This window comes from Panicum hallii, chromosome 7, assembly GCF_002211085.1.
Source record: "Panicum hallii strain FIL2 chromosome 7, PHallii_v3.1, whole genome shotgun sequence".
NCBI lineage: Eukaryota > Viridiplantae > Streptophyta > Magnoliopsida > Poales > Poaceae > Panicum > Panicum hallii.
The window spans coordinates 17,601,759-17,618,582 of NC_038048.1; the positions used below are offsets into that span (position 1 = coordinate 17,601,759).

A 16,824-nucleotide genomic window follows, 5' to 3' on the forward strand; every position below is an offset into this window, starting at 1 on the left:
ATTGTTAATTAACTAATTCCAGATTCAGTCTCTGCCTCCAAAAAGGGCACCCCTGTTTTGTACGAACATCTGAATAGCAGGGTTGATGCCTGTTTTCTTAGACTTTCCTTAAATACCAGTCCACTGATTCGAAGCTGATATTGGCTACAAACTAATTTAAGTGCATAGACATGGATGGTCCAGAATGCGCACCGCCAATGGTCGTGGTTAACGTCCCTGCATGGCTACCATTTGTAAGTAGTAAAAGAGGCCTTACACAGCTCTATTTTTGGGGCCTTCCTCCTCCTCGGTCCCCTTGATATTTGGGGAGCGTCACCTCCCCTCTCTTCTTGTCGACGTCCCCCCTCCCTCTCCTTCCTCCAGCACCAGCGGCAGCTGTCGGAACACGGCAGCTGCTGTGAAAGCATAATTCTTCGGGGGAGGAGGAGGAAAGGGACGGCGGCACGTTTAAGCCAACCATTTCTCGTCAGATCGCAATAGAGAGCACATCGATAGAAGCCATGGGCAGCAATGGCCGAGAGCACAGGTGCGGCGTCCCACGCCCGCCACCATTATCACTTTTCAGGGGCTGGGAGGAAGAAGAGGTCGTCAAGGCCAGCAGGCGCACGCCATCGCCGCTGGTGCAGCCGACAACGACCGCGGCCGCGGCCAGCAACACCAACAATAAGAGACTGACCAAGCAGCTATCCATGAAGGAGACCACCCGGGAGGTCAAGTGGGAGAAGCGGCGGCGGCAGATACAACGCCAAAGGAGCACCAAGGGCCTGCACGAAACCGACGACATGGCCTGTCCTGCCGACGGCGAGGCGAGTTCGCCGGAGCGTGTGGCCAAGCGTCTGACGGACGGGGACCTCGATGAGCTGAAGGGATCCATGGATCTTGGCTTCAGGTTCGACGAGGAGAAAGGCGGCCAGGACCTCTGCGACACTCTCCCCGCCCTTGATCTCTACTTCGCCATCAACCGGCAGCTCTCCGAGCCCAAGATGCGGTGGTCTACCAGCTCGGTGCCATCTCTAGCGGCGACCAAGTCGTCACCCAACCTGTGCGGCACGCCAACCCCGGGTAGCCCTACCGCGCAATCTAACCCCATGGACTCGTGGAAGATTTGCAGTCCAGGTAATTTGCCATTTCATACAAAATATTAATCCCTCCATCCCAAATTATTTATCATTTTTAATTATATATATAAATTTGGCTACGCTCCTATCCTTATACTAGACAAGTCTAGATATATAAGTAGCCAAAACGATTTAGAATTTGGATTGGAGGGAGTTTACACTAGGAAATTTCTAGAGACATTTAGAATCCTCTATCTTGGAATTGATGAGTTTGTATTGACGCCTTTCCTTTTCCTTTGGTCGTCTTGATGCAACAGGTGACAACCCTCAGCTCGTGAAGACAAGGCTTAGGCACTGGGCTCAATTAGTGGCTTGTTCAGTTAAGCACTCCAGCTGATAGTCTGTGCCCTATGCACTCTTTCTCCGATACCAACTTGTACAAGTGATTGCCGCGTTAGATCGATGGCGATGGAGAAGTCGTGACAGAATGATAACTACATTACAGAATGTGAGCTTGCTGCTCTGATGCCCATGGTGAATTGTTGTGTAGATTTAGCATATGCGTGTTGGCAAAAATGTAACTATTGTACGAGTCGTCCCTGAATTGCAAGGACAGTTCTTAACAGAATCACCGTCTCGGTCGATACCTCCTTACCGTTCTAGCAATTCTTTCTTATTGATACAATAGGGAGTTTAATCATTTTGATGCTCACCTAAAAAGTTGATTAACTATAAATTTGAGAATCTAAATAAATTAAAAAAACAATTGAACTATATATGAGTCTTATAGTCTAAGTCAAAACCTACTATTTTCATAAAAATATCTTCATTTGAGTCCATATGAAAAAAATATGAATTTATAAAAAACAGACTATCAAAAAATTCAAATTATGAACGCGGAAAAGTATCTCAACCGGCATAGATACTTATTATCTATATCAGCTCTTAAAAAAAATTGACGGATACCTCAGAAGACTATGTCATTTCTTGTTAGAAACCAGCACGAAAATTTATTAGATAATAACTTCAGTACAGCTGGTTGTCATTTAAGTAGACTAGACCACTCCACGTGGATTGGTATGGTCCTCTCATTTTACATAAAGTATACATTCCGCATTGAATTCCAAGTCAATGCTCAACTCTAGTGGGGGATTTTTATCTCCCACCACACCCCATGCAAGCAATTTCAAAGCTTTAAAATGATGTAGTTCTTGAACCGGCCGCCAAAATAAAATTCTGATTGCACAAATATATTTCTGTTGAAAACACCTTCAAATAAGACGTCACTTGCATATGTTTCAAAAATATTTTTCAAATACACATAAGTTGCTTATGTAGATTAGAAAAATACCAACATAAATTAGTAAAAATACTCAATTGAGTTGCTAATGTTACCTATCACTGATAATGCAATAAACATCCACCTACCCCAACACAATTGTTTATCATCATCCTTTAATTACACCATCCAATCTATATTGGAAATATCAACATCAATATCCACGTGTTACAGTGGTTATCCTGGGCTGGGCTATCTACTATGGGCTAAAGATTGGGCTGACATCGAGTAGATATTCAAGATTTCATGGGCTTTCATGGAAAAAAAATATGTTTAAATGCTATTTTGCTTGACGAGGAAAACATAGCCCATGCTTTGGTGCCCTGTTACGCCACTGAAAAAAATGGACTAATTTGCGTTGATGACATCTAGTTAGGTAGGCTTCTTTATTGAAAAGATAATTTTCCATTGGAAGGCAGAGCTCGAGGCATATTTCCATGAAAGAAGAAACAAGAATCAAGTGAAAAAAACAGATACCGGGGTATATGAAATCAGGTGCATACAACTGAACGATTGAGTGGCAAAAATATGGACGACATTTAATTTTACTCGAATTGCTTAATTCAGTCACTCTCGTTTAGTAAGCAGCACCCAGTACAAAGGTTGCAACCATTAAAATGAAACCAGCAACTATCCTGCCTTAATACACAAATTTTTTCAAAGCTGTTCTATAGTCTAACATAGGTGTATATAGTACTTGCAAAAAAAAAGTTGTGTAGTATATGCCAAAAAAAAAGAAATGGAAGAATGGCTTCAATAATCGAAAACGAAGAAGATCTTAGCATCAGAAACCGGGGACGAGCACGGTGGAGAACCAGATCACCAGGTCGTCGGCGATTGCTTCACGGCCGGTGTGCTTAGCCGACACCGGATGCCTGTTCTCGTCGGCCACGTACACCCGGCAGAGTGGACAGGTTCGCTTGCAGGACACTAGCCAGCGGTCGACGCAAACCCGGTGGAAAACGTGCCGGCATGGCAGCCGCCGAGTGGCCTCGCCGATGCGGATCCTCGACAGGCAGACGCGGCACTCGTCCACTGGACAGCCGCCGTCCTCGCCGGCCTGCGTCGCCTCGGACCTTGCCTTGATGCACAACATCTTGGAAATGTAGGAGAGGAGGTCGCTCATGGTTGGTAGAGTGCGGTGCAGGTGCTGAGTATATGAGAATATGTAATGGGGGTGCAGGGTTGCGGTTCCGTGGTCAGGGCATCAGGGGTGGTACAATTGAATTGTCGGTCAGAGGAGTAGTTGCCAATTTTGGAGCGCGTTGAGAGATCCACATTGAAAGCTGGTGCACCTACACTGCAAAATGTTTCTTTTCCACAAAGCAAGGATAAAGCAGGTGATGCACACAAGGTTGATGTTGATCACTGCTCCAACGTGTCGTTTTAAGCGAGCAAAAAGTAAATGGAAGACCATTACCAAATATATGTTGATGAAACCCATTAATGTATGGCAGCCTTCAAATAAATGTCGTTTAAGATGCGTGTAGTCAACATATTCTAGTTTTGACCATTGGAATCTCTTTGACTATTTCAAATAAACTTTTAAAAAAATGTATGGCTAGATAGATCTTCCATAGTTGTTTCAAAAGGTTAAATATTTGCTATATTTTGAGTATGTTTGATACTATTAATTTATTGAAAAAATAGTGTCATGGTACTGTTGCTATCTGAAACGATATCTATTTGAAGACAGCAAGGAATGTGTATTTTTCTATCAGATGTTTAGCTCCATTTTTAAGCTGTGATGAAATATTGGCGTGTTTCCTCGCAGTGGAGGACTACATGCCAACTAGAAAACCACATGACTGTAAAGTCTCATGGATTGGTTTTATATATTTCTCGGATGTAGTTTTAAGATTTTGTAACCATCCGGTGTTATGATAATTGTTCATAGTTGTTCACGATCTTTACGATGCAACTATGTGTTGGTGTTTCTTATGCCCTCCTGCAAGTGCACAGAATTACAGATATAATACTTTACCTTGGAATATTCTAGAATAACGTAAATTATCTCGGGGAAATACTATGGTTAAAGAGTATTGAAGAATTGAATGATAAACCTTACTAAGTTATTTTAATCGACTAGCTTAACTAGGGTAATAAGAATTTGATAGATAAAAGTCTAGCAATGATCCTGACACAAGGATACTCTCGCTTTGTAGCGGTAGGTAGTTGGGAGGACAAGAAGCGAGACAATACTCCTAAAACTGATCAAGCGAACCTCACTAGACTAGAACTTGCTCCTAATGGGTAATAAGAAACCAGAGCTTACATCAGCAGAGGAACTCGGAAAAAGAGTTCCAGGCAGTCCATTACTACTCTTATAAAGCTATCTGAACATGGTGGAATACAAGGGAGGAACATGACTATCACCACCTGCCACTTCTATCGTCATAATTTTGCTAGGCCAGAAGGTGGGCCGTGAGCAAGATGGGCTTAGAGGATAATTATAATGGGCTTATGAATCGGCTCCTACGCGGGCGGTTTAAGGTCAGATTGGCCATGTATTTAGTTTAAGTTAGTTTAGATATAGTTAGTTAGGATTCGTGTCGTAGTCAATCAGGATTGGTTAGGAGAGGTAAGTCTTCAGACTATAAATATGTCCCCTAAACCACGAATGAGAAAACGAACAACCATTCGCAAACAACTCTCGGCGCATCGCCACCCCTATTTTAGGGTTTCTCTCAGGTAAGTGCTATGCAGCCCCTGTCACGCTTCGCGTGATCGGGGCAGCATCGTTCCTGCCTATCTATCTTCGTGTTTCTCATGCTGAAGTATTGTTGATGGCGAGTAATACTAGTTATCCTACCATTTATAGGGATGCATCAGCTTTTCATATTGTATCCGTGCATTGTTCATCACCTGTAAACGTTTAGCTGTCCTCATGCCTAATCCCGGGTGTGAGGGCAGCGCTTTTCTCTGTTTCGATTAGTAGATCCAATCTGTTATGGTAGTCATTATTCATTGAAGGTTTGGTTTAAGATCTACATGATTAGGCCCTTCAAACAAGTTAAATGATCCGGCAATACGTTTGATGCTTTATATCGATCTAAAGAGAGATTGTTCCGGGAATCGACTTTCTATTGGTTTTAGGCCTCTGTTTTGGTTGCTATTCTGTTATCTTTCGTATTTGTTAGGCTTAACTACGCATAGGATGTTCCAGTTATCTGGTGAAAGCTTTAACCATCGTAGATTGAATCAGCTTGTTGATTGCAGAGCAAGTTTATATTAGTATCAGATATACGCATTTTGTTTAGATATACAGATTCGATCTGATACTGGGAGACAATCGGCTCTTTATAGCCAATACCGGGGACCACCCGAAGAGCCGATCATGGCTCGGACTAACGTTTGAACGTGTCTGTGCATGCAGGAAACTAACTAAAATCACATCCACACCTTCCTGATCAGGTATAGGTCAGGTGGCACGCCTAGCAAACCCAGACGCCAGGTCGTGTGCCAGATCCTAGGCTGTTGACCGAGGGACCGCGGCCTGCCAGTAGTCTCGGGAGCCTCCCGGCTTCTCGTGTTGCCTATCGCTGCTCGCCGGTGGGTTTTGATCGATAACACATTCTGGCACACCCGGTGGGACCATCATCTTCATCGAGTAAACTTCCACCGTTAGGATGTCGAGGGAGGATTCAATCACGTACGAGGAGCTATCTGTTGAACACAAGCAGAAGTATGATGAGATTAAGGCTCTCTTCGAAGCCGATCTCATCAACTCTTTTGGGAGAACCCGCCACCACGGCGTTAGGTGGAAGGGGTTCTCACCTGAAGGCGCTCTTGATGACGTGGACCTATCTACCCCTTCAGAGGATCGTACAGAGCCCTGCGCTAGGAGTTGAACTACATGGTGGCTCATTCACTACATTGGCACTCCGAGACCCTGGTGAACGCTTTTGAGCATGTCGCGCTGCGCGTGGTCTAGGAAATCATGAAGCATCAATACTCTCCAACGGGACCTACCTTGGTGAGTCACAAATGAGAATTGCCGTTTTAGGCCAAGCCACCGCTGCCTTATGCACTCGCGGCTCCAGAATCACACGGTTCACCAGCTTACATCGTCTACAAGGTGGGAGGTGACCCTGTGGATCACTAGTTCTTCAGCGAGCCGCCCAAGGAGATCCCACAAGGGTACATGTGTGCATATATACCGGACAGCAATAATCCAGTACATTCGGTGCAGAGGGCAGCTGGAGGAGTTTTCGGAATAGATGCCGATAAACAAGCGTGGCTAGCTACTTACGCCACTGGGCCGAAGTCATGACAGCACGCACTCGGCCCCAGGAGCCCAGACGGTAGATCAAATCAGCGCCATCTTAAGGGATCAATTTGGTATTTAACCGAAAAGACGGCGATCGGCTATACTAAGCCGTATCCAAGTGAATATGACTTGATCCCTCTGCCACCCAAGTATCGGCTCCCTAAGTTCACCAAGTTCAGTGGGTCGAAAGGTTCCAGCTCCATCGAGTAGGTGAGCCGATACTTGGCATAGTTAGGAATGATCTCAGTGTCGGATCCCTTGCGAGTGAGGTTCTTCTTGCAGTCTCTTACAAGGCCAGCCTTTGGATGGTACACATCATTGGGCCCTGATTCGATCCACACCTGGAAGCAGCTGGAGGAGCAGTTCCACATCTAGTACCACTCAGAAGTCGCGGAGGCCGGGATTGCTGATTTGGCACAAGTCCGATAGAAGCGAGGGGAAACCGTGGCAGAGTATATCCAGCGTTTCAGAGAGGTCAAGAACCGATGTTACTCAACCCAAATTTCAGAAAAGGAGGCAGTCGAGCTGGCATCCTTGGGACTGGTGAAGCTGATCAAGGATCTGGTTTTCCAATTGGAGTTGAACTCTTTGGCGCACTTGGTGCAGAAATTGACATCATATGAGCAGCGCCACCCAAAATTGTACCAGGACAGGTTCAAGCGTCAGGTAACATTGATCGATGCAGAAGATACTGAAGATTCTGGGGATGATCAAGAGATAGCGGTTGCAGAGTGGACTCGGGGTGGGGGGGGGGGGGCAATCCCGTATCTTGCAAGTGGGTGAAGCAGCAAGGACCTGCAAAGGGTTTTGACTTTGACATAAGCAAATTCGAGCAGATATTTGATCTGTTATTAAAGAAAAAGCAGTTGAAGTTACCTGAAGGCTGTAAGTTTCCTATAGCACAAGAGCTACAAGGAAGTTCATACTGTAAATGGCATCATTCTTTCACCCACAACACCAACGACTGCAAAGAACTCTGTTGACAGATCCAATCGGCTATTGAGCAGGTCCGATTGATCTTGGGACAATACACTATGAAGGTCGATACCCAGCCATTCCCAAGTGTCAACATAGTAAAGGGTTGTGACCGATCTGCTCGACGATAATTGGATTTCACATTTGGTATCAATATGGCAGGGCCTGCGCCATATCACTATGAAAGGAAAGAGAGAGCTGATCCTTGCGATCGGCCCCAAAAAGGGGAAAAGGAATACATCACGGAAGAGCAAGTAAGGTACGTAAGGAATCAGCGGCTGGCTTCCTTCCATCTCCTCAAGAAGTATGAATACCAATACCAGCAACATCTCCAGCGTGAATCGAAGGATGAATAATATGAACGCCGTACTGGGAAGAGCTTGGAGACACATTCTAGCACACATGATCATTGGCAATGTCCGTTCTTCAAGTATTGCTGGGACTCTGGCATGAGCCGATTGCCTACTATCAAGGATTGCCTGGAGTGCAGATCTCGGAAGCGTGGTGCAGAAGGGGTCTCGGTGTTTCGACGTTTGGGACCTGTGCCGCCCCAACATGAGCAAACTGAACCGCCGCGCAAAAGAGAGGACTTTGAAGAGGAGGAGGACAAAAATCACTGGCCGTGTTGGTGCCCTGATGGACTTAATCATTCCAAGAAGCGCAGGGTGTAGCGGCTGCGCAGTTTGGAGGAAGCCGAGGCCAAATATCTCGAGATGTTAAGAAAGGCACGCTCGGATCTGGCGGCTAAGGTTCACCACACCCAGAAAAGGGAATCACGCCCTCTTAAGAAAGAGTGGCATCCTAAGCCAACAAGAGCCGATGCAAAGACATCGGCTGACGCACATATGGTATTTGTACTCCCTGCGGAGTTCCACGCTCAAGGTCGTGAAGAGTTACCAGTAGCCCAGCTTGACTTGGGGCCGTGGCTAGTCATATTTGAGAAGCCCCGAGGAAATAATTATAAGCATTTGAAGGCTCTATACCTCAAGGGTTACATCAACGGCCAGCCTGTCAACAAAATGTTGGTCGACACCAGTGCAGCAGTCAACATAACGCCATACTCACTACTGTGTCGGTTGGGGCATTCTACTGGAGATTTAATCAAGACCAACGTCACGTTGAGCGACTTCAATGGCCAAACATCAGAGGCACAAGGCGTCCTTAATGTAGATCTGGCCGTGGGAAGCAAGACTATCCCAACCTCTTTCTTCGTTGTGAACAACAAGAGTACTTACACCATCCTACTTGGGAGGGATTGGATTCATGCCAACTGCTGCATTCCTTCCATGATGCACCAATGTCTGATTCAGTGGGATGGAGACAAAGTAGAGGTGGTTCATGCGGATGATTTGATCGAGATTTCACACACCGCCATGAGCATTGGGATGCAGAAGATCAAGAGCCGATTTCAGGAGTCAGTTTGGAAGGCTGTGATCACGTGGAAGCTACAAAAAATGGGTGAGGCTGGTCTTATCCACTGGCCCTACTGAGTAGATGAAACATCAAGGGCAAACTGTTCTGACACACTAGGCAAGGCCGATCCCTGCGATCGGCCCCAAAAAATAAAATGTAAACTCCTGATGACAAGTGTATTGCATGATTGTGGCAATTACAAGGAGGCCTGCTCTAGCAGCTGGCCGTACATTAATTGTAAAGCTTCAAGGATTAATAAAAATTATAAGGCGGCCGATCTTAACGATCGGCCAAAACTCTTTTCGTCCTATTCTTTGTCTATTTGCAGCATTGACTTGACAGATGATGGAAAGTTAGGATACGGATTTACATCGGTTGACGAGTTAGAAGAAGTCGACATTGGTCCTGGGGATAAGCCATGACCAACAATCATCAGCAAAAAGTTAAGCCCGTGTCTACGAGAGCTGATGATAGCTTTGCTGAAGGAGTACGCAGATTGTTTCGCCTGGGATTACACGGAGATGCCTTGGTTGGACAGGAGCATTTTCAAGCATCGGCTCCCTCTCAAGAATGGATTTCGGCCGTTTCAGCAGCGAGCGCGACAAATGAAGGCTGAAGTTCTAGAAGAAGTTAAGAAAGAAGTCGAGAAAATGTTAGAGGCAGGATTCATCAAGCCGTGCAGGTATGCCGAGTGGATTTCAAGTGTTGTACCTGTACAAAAGAAGGATGGCCGATGGAGGGTCTGCGTGGACTTCAGAGACCTCAACAGAGCTAAACCAAAGGACGACTACCTGATGCCTATCGCGGAGACATTGATCAACGCGGCTGCTGGTCAAAAGATTTTGAGTTTCATGGACGGCAACGCCGGCTATAACTAGATTTTTATGGCTCCGGAGGATATACACAAGACCGTGTTAAGAGTACCCGGGGTGGTAGGATTGTTCGAGTATGTGGTCATGACCTTCGGGTTGAAGAACGCTGGTGCCACGTATCAATGTGCCATGAATTACATCTTTCACGATCTGATCAGCAAGTTGGTGGAGATATACATTGACGATGTTGTGATTAAATCTGCATCAGTCGAGGGACACTTAGGAGATGTACGGCAAGTTCTAGAAGGAACCAGAAGGTTTGGGCTTAAGATGAATCCAAAGAAGTGCACTTTCGGCGTATCGGCCGGCCAGTTCTTGGGTTTCTTGCTTCATGAAAGAGGAATTGAGATCGGCCTAAAGAGTCAGGAAGCGGTAAAAACAATGGTGCCACCTACCACAAAGAAGGAGCTCCAGCAGCTCATTGGCAAGATCAACTTGGTCAGAAGGTTTATTTCCAATCTCTCCGGGTGGATTGAGCCTTTTATGGAGTTGGTGAACATTAAAGTCAATGATAAATTTCGCTGGGGGGCAGAGCAATAGTGGGCGTTCGAAGATATCAAAGAATATTTGTCAAAACCACCCATGCTGGTTCTGCCCCAACATGACAAACCATTCTACATTTGTTTATCAGTAGGCGACACCTCCATCGCTTCGGTGGTGATACAAGTGCATGATGGCAAGGAGTGGGTTGTGTTCTACCTTAGCAGAAGGATGCTAGATGTGGAGACCAGGTACCCTAAGATTGAAAAGTTATGCCTTTGTTTGTTCTTTACCTGTAAAAAGCTGCGTCATATCTTGCTATCTGACGAAACGATTGTCATATGCAAATCGGACATTATCAAGCACATGCTATCGGCTATTGTGTTGAAAGGCCGACTCGGAAAGTGGATGTTTGCTTTGTCAGAGTTTGATATCCAGTACCAACCCGCGAAGGCAGTCAAAGGACAAGTGCTGGCAGATCTTATTGCAGAAAGGATCAATACTGACATAGCAGCACTCTTCGTGCGCGCATGGGCCATGTACTTCAACGGATCGGTCCGTGGCATTAGTATCCTACTTGTGTCGCCTCGGGGGGCAACATTTTCTTTTTCAATCAGATTACCTACCCCTTTCACCAACAATCTAGCAGAATATGAAGCGGTATGTAAGGGTATGGAGTTGCTTCTTGAAGCCGGAGCTGAAGCAGTGGAAATTTTTGGGGATTCAAATCTGGTGATTTCTCAGCTCACAGAGGAGTACAGTTGCGAGAGCGAGTTGCTCTTCACTTTATGGGTATGATGTCAAGAGGTGATGGCCTAATTTAGGTACATAAATTTCTACTAGGTATCAAGCATACAAAATTCAGAGGCGAATGATCTTGCACAGATGGCTTCGGGATACAAGGCTGTGGCAGACGGAGCCGATCTTCAGGTACACCTACTGGAACAAAGAGACTGGAGAGCCCATATCTTCAATTACTTGAAGGATCTGGCTCGGGGGGCACCTAAGCGGATACGTTACAAGGCCATTAAGTATGTCCTGATAGGGGACGACATGTTATATAGGACATTGGAAGGATTGTTGCTCAGATGCTTGGGGCCGATTGAATCCAATCGACTCTTAGATGAGGTCCACGAAGGCACTTGTGGGACTCACCAATCGGCTCATAAGATGAAGTGGTTGATTAGGCGATCAGGGTACTACTGGCCCACCATGCTTGAAGATTGTTTCAAATATTATAAAGGATGTCAGGCATGTCAGAGGTTTGGGAAGATACGGATAGTACCGGTGTCAGTAATGAACCCTATCGTCAAACCATGGCCGTTCAGAGGATGGGGTATGGACATGATCGGCAAAATTAATCCTCCATCCAGCAAAGGCCACCAGTTCATTTTGGCCATCACAGACTATTTTACCGAGTGGGTGGAGGCCATCCCTATGAAGTCAGTAGCATCTAAGGATGTCATTAATTTTGTTAAAGAACATGTTATTCACAGGTTCGGGATTCCTTAGACCATCACAACAGATGGAGGGTCAGTCTTCACATCAGAGGAGTTTAGAAAATTCACTACTAACATGGGCATCAAGCTGATCAAGTCTTCTCCATACTATGCTCAAGCAAATGGACAAGCTGAGGCATCCAGTGCCTTATTTGATCAAAACAAAGATCGATGAACATCCTAGGCATTGGCATGAAGTCTTATCAGAGGCATTGTGGCATACCGTGTTTCATGCCACGGGGCAACAAAAACTTCACCTTATCACCTAGTGTATGGATAGGAGGCCGTATTACTGTGGGAAATTACGGCTGGCTCGAGACGTGTGGAGTTCCAAAATAACCTAAGAGCTGAAGAATATGCTGCTCTGATGAACGACAACATTGAAGATCTTACGGAGCTCAGACTTTGGTCACTTGAGAAGATCAAAGAAAACAAGGCCAAGGTAGCCCGTGCGTACAACAAGAAAGTCAAGCCAAAAGAATTCCAAGTTGGAGATCTGGTTTGGGAAGCAGTGTTACCATTGAGGACTAAGGATGCAGCGTATGGCAAGTGGTCTCCAAATTGGCATGGGCCTTATAGAGTTGACCAAGTCCTACCTGGGAACGCATATATGCTTGAGGAGTTAGATGGCGTCAAGTTTCCTGTGGCTGTCAATGGTCAACAACTCAAGAAATACTTTCCAAGTATGTAGGATAATGGGCAATAAAGCCAATGCTACGCATCAGGCTGTGAGCTGATACATACAGATTGGTCCGGATGAGTGAAAGCCGATGCTACACATCAGGCTGTGAGCCTATACGTTCAGTTGGCCCGTACAAGTGAAAGCCGATGCTACACATCAGGCTGTGAGCTGATACATTCAGTTGGCCCATACAAGTGAAAGCTGATGCTATGCATCAAGCTGTGAGCCGATACGTTCAGTTAGCCCATACAAGTGAAAGCTGATGTCACGCATCAGGCTGCACACAAGAAAAGGGGCCGATACGTTCAATCGGCGTGTAAAAAAAAAGAGAATTCATACCCAACACACTGAGTCAGTCAAATAGCCGATGTATTACCATCAACTTTAGAATTGTAATTTGAGTACATGCAGGTTTTGAAGGACAATGGGCTACCAGAGGTGATTACAAAGTAGTCTACTGAAGGAACTCATCGATGGCTACGATAGCCTCAAGATGGACGCGATCAGCTTCAGCAATCATTGCTTCATCATCTTTGTCCTTACCTGACACTATCTGCTGACTTAAAATGCTCAGCTCTGTGAGTTCTGTCTTTAGCTGGGCAGTCAGGTCCTCTGCTTCTTGTTTGGAGCGGGCTATGAGGTTCTTCTCTTCCTGGATGCGCTGCTCGGTTGTCCGGACCTTTGCCTTGAGGTCTTCTAACTCCTTCTCCAGAAGTTGAAGCCTTTGAGAATGTGCAGAAGTGTCAGTTTTGGTGTCCAGGGCCGCCTTCTTCTCGTTGAGCAGTCAGCACCTCTCAGCAATATTGGCTTTTAAGGGGCTTGTGAGCGACGAGCTTCAATCCTTTGCCGAGCCTGTTCTACCTTTGCCCGAAAGAAAGGAAGGTGTCTGGTTGGCTAGAGCTTGATCTGAAGGACTTCCGAGAGTTGGGGCTTGATCTCCTCAAGAATTTGCCTCACTGTGTCAGAGTCCCGGACCAAAGCATCAATTGGAGCTGACAGCAGGCCCTTTATGCGGAGAAGTTGGCTGGCCACACCAGTCGGCTGCGGCTGATGATCATCCACTTCGAGTATGGCTGATACGACAGATGCAGGGTCAAATGAGAGCAACTCCGAGAGGTTTAGACCCTGAAAGAAGATAGAAAATTAGTATGATGTAGGGAAAGGAAGATGCAAATGGCCCAGAGATATAACACACCTTTTCTGGAGAAGGATTGATAGCCGATGAGGTAACAATTGGCTCCTGCAGACACACCCTTTCTGGAGAAGGATTGATAGCCGATGAGGTGATAATCGGCTCCTGCAGCTCCTGAAGGTTGACTAGAGTATCGACTGTTGTTGCAAGGTTCTCTGGAGTCTCCAGGATCGAATCCTGGAGGTTGACGAAGAGGTTGATTGCTGCCACAGGATTATCTAGAGCCTCTAGGGTTGGGTCTTCTTAGCGCGCTTGCTCTTCCCCGCTGGAAATATCCACGATATCAACCTGCAAGCAAGGAAAGAGCAATTCAGTCAAAATATACCTGTTCAGAGGACCAATTCTAAAGGGACAATCCAAACCTGGTTGATGTTGGGAGCTTCTTGATCCATAGAAGATGGTCCGGCCTCCTTCCCAATCTTCCTAACTGTCATCCTCTTCGCCTTCACCTAGGCTCGGGAGGCAGCAACGTCGGAGACTCGTTTTCGCTTGGAAGCCAATTTTAAAGAATCAGGCTGGATCCGTATTAGGACCTTCGATGGGGGAGGTGCGTTCTTGCCAAACAGGGCCACGGGAGCAACCGGTAAGAACTTGAAGGTGGAGCCATCATCGTTCTTGAGCTTCGGACCATCCTCCTACTGTAGAGAAAATAAACGGAATTAGAGAAGGGGGGCAAGCGGAATCATGAAGAAGTACTAAATTGATGGTAATACCTCTTCCTCAGGGGCTTCATACTCAGCGTTAATCTACTGCAGCATTGGCCCCAAGTCTTTTTGGAAGACGTGAGTCTTCCACATCGACCACCAATTCTCGAAGCCAATGGCCGAAGAAGTGAATGATAAGTCGATGGGGATTGGGAGGTGAAGAGCAGTGAACAGACTATAGCATCTTTGGCTGGTGAGAATATCGGGCAGATTAGCTCTACTTGTGGTCAGATGGTGAAGGAAGAAGTGAGGAGGAACTTGCCCAAGACCAAATTGCCGGGCTGCTATGACCGGCTGGTAGAACTCATAACTTGGCTTGATGATTCTGTTGGAGGTGCTCATGCCGACTGGAAGGAAGCAAGGGTGGATCATGGTAGAGTATAAATGCTGAGTACTATCATCATCGATAAAGTCAGCCAATCTGAAGGTGATTGGGTTCTCGAAGATTTCAGAATTTGTGTAAGGAAGGAAGATAGGGTTGTCCAGACCTCGATAGAATATCCTAAACCAGCTTAAGGCATCTATGGGGTTCAATTTGCTACCAGGAAGACTGTACAGAGCTTGGCCGAAGCTGGTACACCTGATCCGTCTCCTACTCTGATCTGGAAAGGAGTTATTGGCCAGAACAGGGAAGTTTGGTATGTGGTTCTGAAAATATAGGTGAGCCCATAACTGAATGAACCACCAGGGAGCACCGGTTCTGAGTTTCTTTTAGGTAAGCAGGCTCGAAGACATCAGATGAAGATATCTATAGACTTTCCCAAGGAACAATTTACCAAGGCCAACAGTATTACCTTTGGCCAGTTCATATGCTAGGGAGAGGTAGTTTTTGGTTGGGGCAAGGGAAGGACCGCAAAATATGAAGTGTTCCAACTAGAGATTCAGAAAGGCCATATGTTCTTTCTCAGTTACAGGGCCTTTGGTTTTGATGTGCTGGTTCAGGTAGGCACTCCAGTTTGCACTTTGTTTTGGAGGATAACTTAAAGGGGATCTCAGGCAGTCTGAAGGCAGAGGGGCTGGGTGATGCAATCTCCAAGCCAGTGATTATCATGACATCCATGAGAGTTGGAGTCATCGGCCCATGGCCAAATAAAAAGCAGTTCATGTGGCAGAACCGCTTCAATTATTCCGGCTCAAGTGCGCTAGTCATCGCTATCCAGGCGATACTAAGGGGCTGTTTGGAGTGCCGCCTAACCCGCCACGGCGCGCCACACTTTTTCTGCCGCAGGTGTGGTGGCCGTTTTGAGCGCCACGAGTTAGGCACGCCGTGGCAGGTTAGGCGGCACTCCAAACAGCCCCTAACTCAACGCACTTCAGACGGAACAACCCATTGGTCTATTGGGTCTCCGCCCGATACAACCACAGTTCAACAGGACCGAAGCAGGTTTACCTCGCACGAAGGCGAGTTTACAATCGCATACAGCTCACCAACTTTTAACTCACAGAAAATTAAACATTATTACAAACCATTTCAAACTTAAGTGTACTTGTACAAACATTGTTTGAAAACCACAAGTTATGCAAACTTGTGTAAAGTCATAGCGGAAGAAAATTTACGCGCGACTACACACATCGTGAGAGTTGACACCACGTTCAGCCCGAAACCTGGTGTCATTCCGGAGGGTCACTGCTAGCCGGGGATGGATCCCATTCCATGGACCAGCCAAATGGAACAGAGATTGGTCATGCTGGACCATCCATGGGATTCTCAAAGGTTATACCTAAAAAATAGACTAGCAAGACTGAGTATACTAATACTCAGCAAAACTTAACCGGAATCGGGTATACATAGCCCATAACTAGACCATGGAGAATTTGAGAGGCTCTGGTTTTCTTTTGCTGAATAGCAACAAAGAGTATGATCTAACTTTCATGTTTTAGCTTTCAAATTCTAGTTTCATTATCCATTCTAGGTAAGCACCTATACTAGACAAACAGGGTAGAGATTAACATCCATCGAGATTATTCCATAATGGTTACTGTTCTTACTCTATGTGGCAGAAGGAATAAGCAATCTCAATCTTCGCGAGAAATTGATGATTCTGAATCGAATTTCGAAACCTTGCAAGGCAAACCTAACTCACACGCTTGGAACATCCAACGATAATTCCGAAGCAACCGTTTGCCTTTCATTCCGACCTGTGCGACTGTAGGATCATACTGCACACCAATTGTGTAGGACATACATCTGTAGCGCGACTACATGACCGTACTCCTGTCCGCTACGTGGAATGTACTCCCGCACATCAGTGTGTGAGAAAAACCAAATTATGAGTGGTGGGAGGTATGTCCACTCCTCGGGCCGATTGGTTACTAGGCTTACCGCTTTACCATATTTCG

General features: G+C 46.0%; 2 protein-coding genes across 2 annotated transcripts; one reads left to right on the forward strand and one right to left on the reverse strand.

Moving 5' to 3' along the window:
• The first annotated feature begins 315 nt into the window (after positions 1-315).
• On the forward strand, positions 316-1,683 carry LOC112901231. The gene is made up of 2 exons (XM_025970092.1): positions 316-1,116; positions 1,376-1,683. Exons 1-2 carry the CDS (start codon positions 501-503, stop codon positions 1,453-1,455), a joined length of 696 nt encoding a protein of 231 aa, XP_025825877.1. The 5' UTR covers positions 316-500; the 3' UTR covers positions 1,456-1,683.
• Positions 1,684-2,858: 1,175 nt separating this feature from the next.
• LOC112901256 (E3 ubiquitin-protein ligase RHA2A-like) lies at positions 2,859-3,554 on the reverse strand. Its single transcript, XM_025970125.1, has one exon. The coding sequence runs from the start codon at positions 3,521-3,523 to the stop codon at positions 3,182-3,184; it is 342 nt and encodes a 113-aa protein (XP_025825910.1). The 5' UTR covers positions 3,524-3,554; the 3' UTR covers positions 2,859-3,181.
• Positions 3,555-16,824: the final 13,270 nt, after the last annotated feature.

Coding starts and splice junctions, on each gene's coding strand:
- LOC112901231 (XM_025970092.1), top strand. CDS start 501: ATGGGCAGCAATGGCCGAGAGCACAGGTGCGGCGTCCCACGCCCGCCA. Junction 1,117..1,375: donor GTGGAAGATTTGCAGTCCAG/GTAATTTGCCAT, acceptor TTGATGCAACAG/GTGACAACCCTCAGCTCGTG.
- LOC112901256 (XM_025970125.1), bottom strand. CDS start 3,523: ATGAGCGACCTCCTCTCCTACATTTCCAAGATGTTGTGCATCAAGGCA.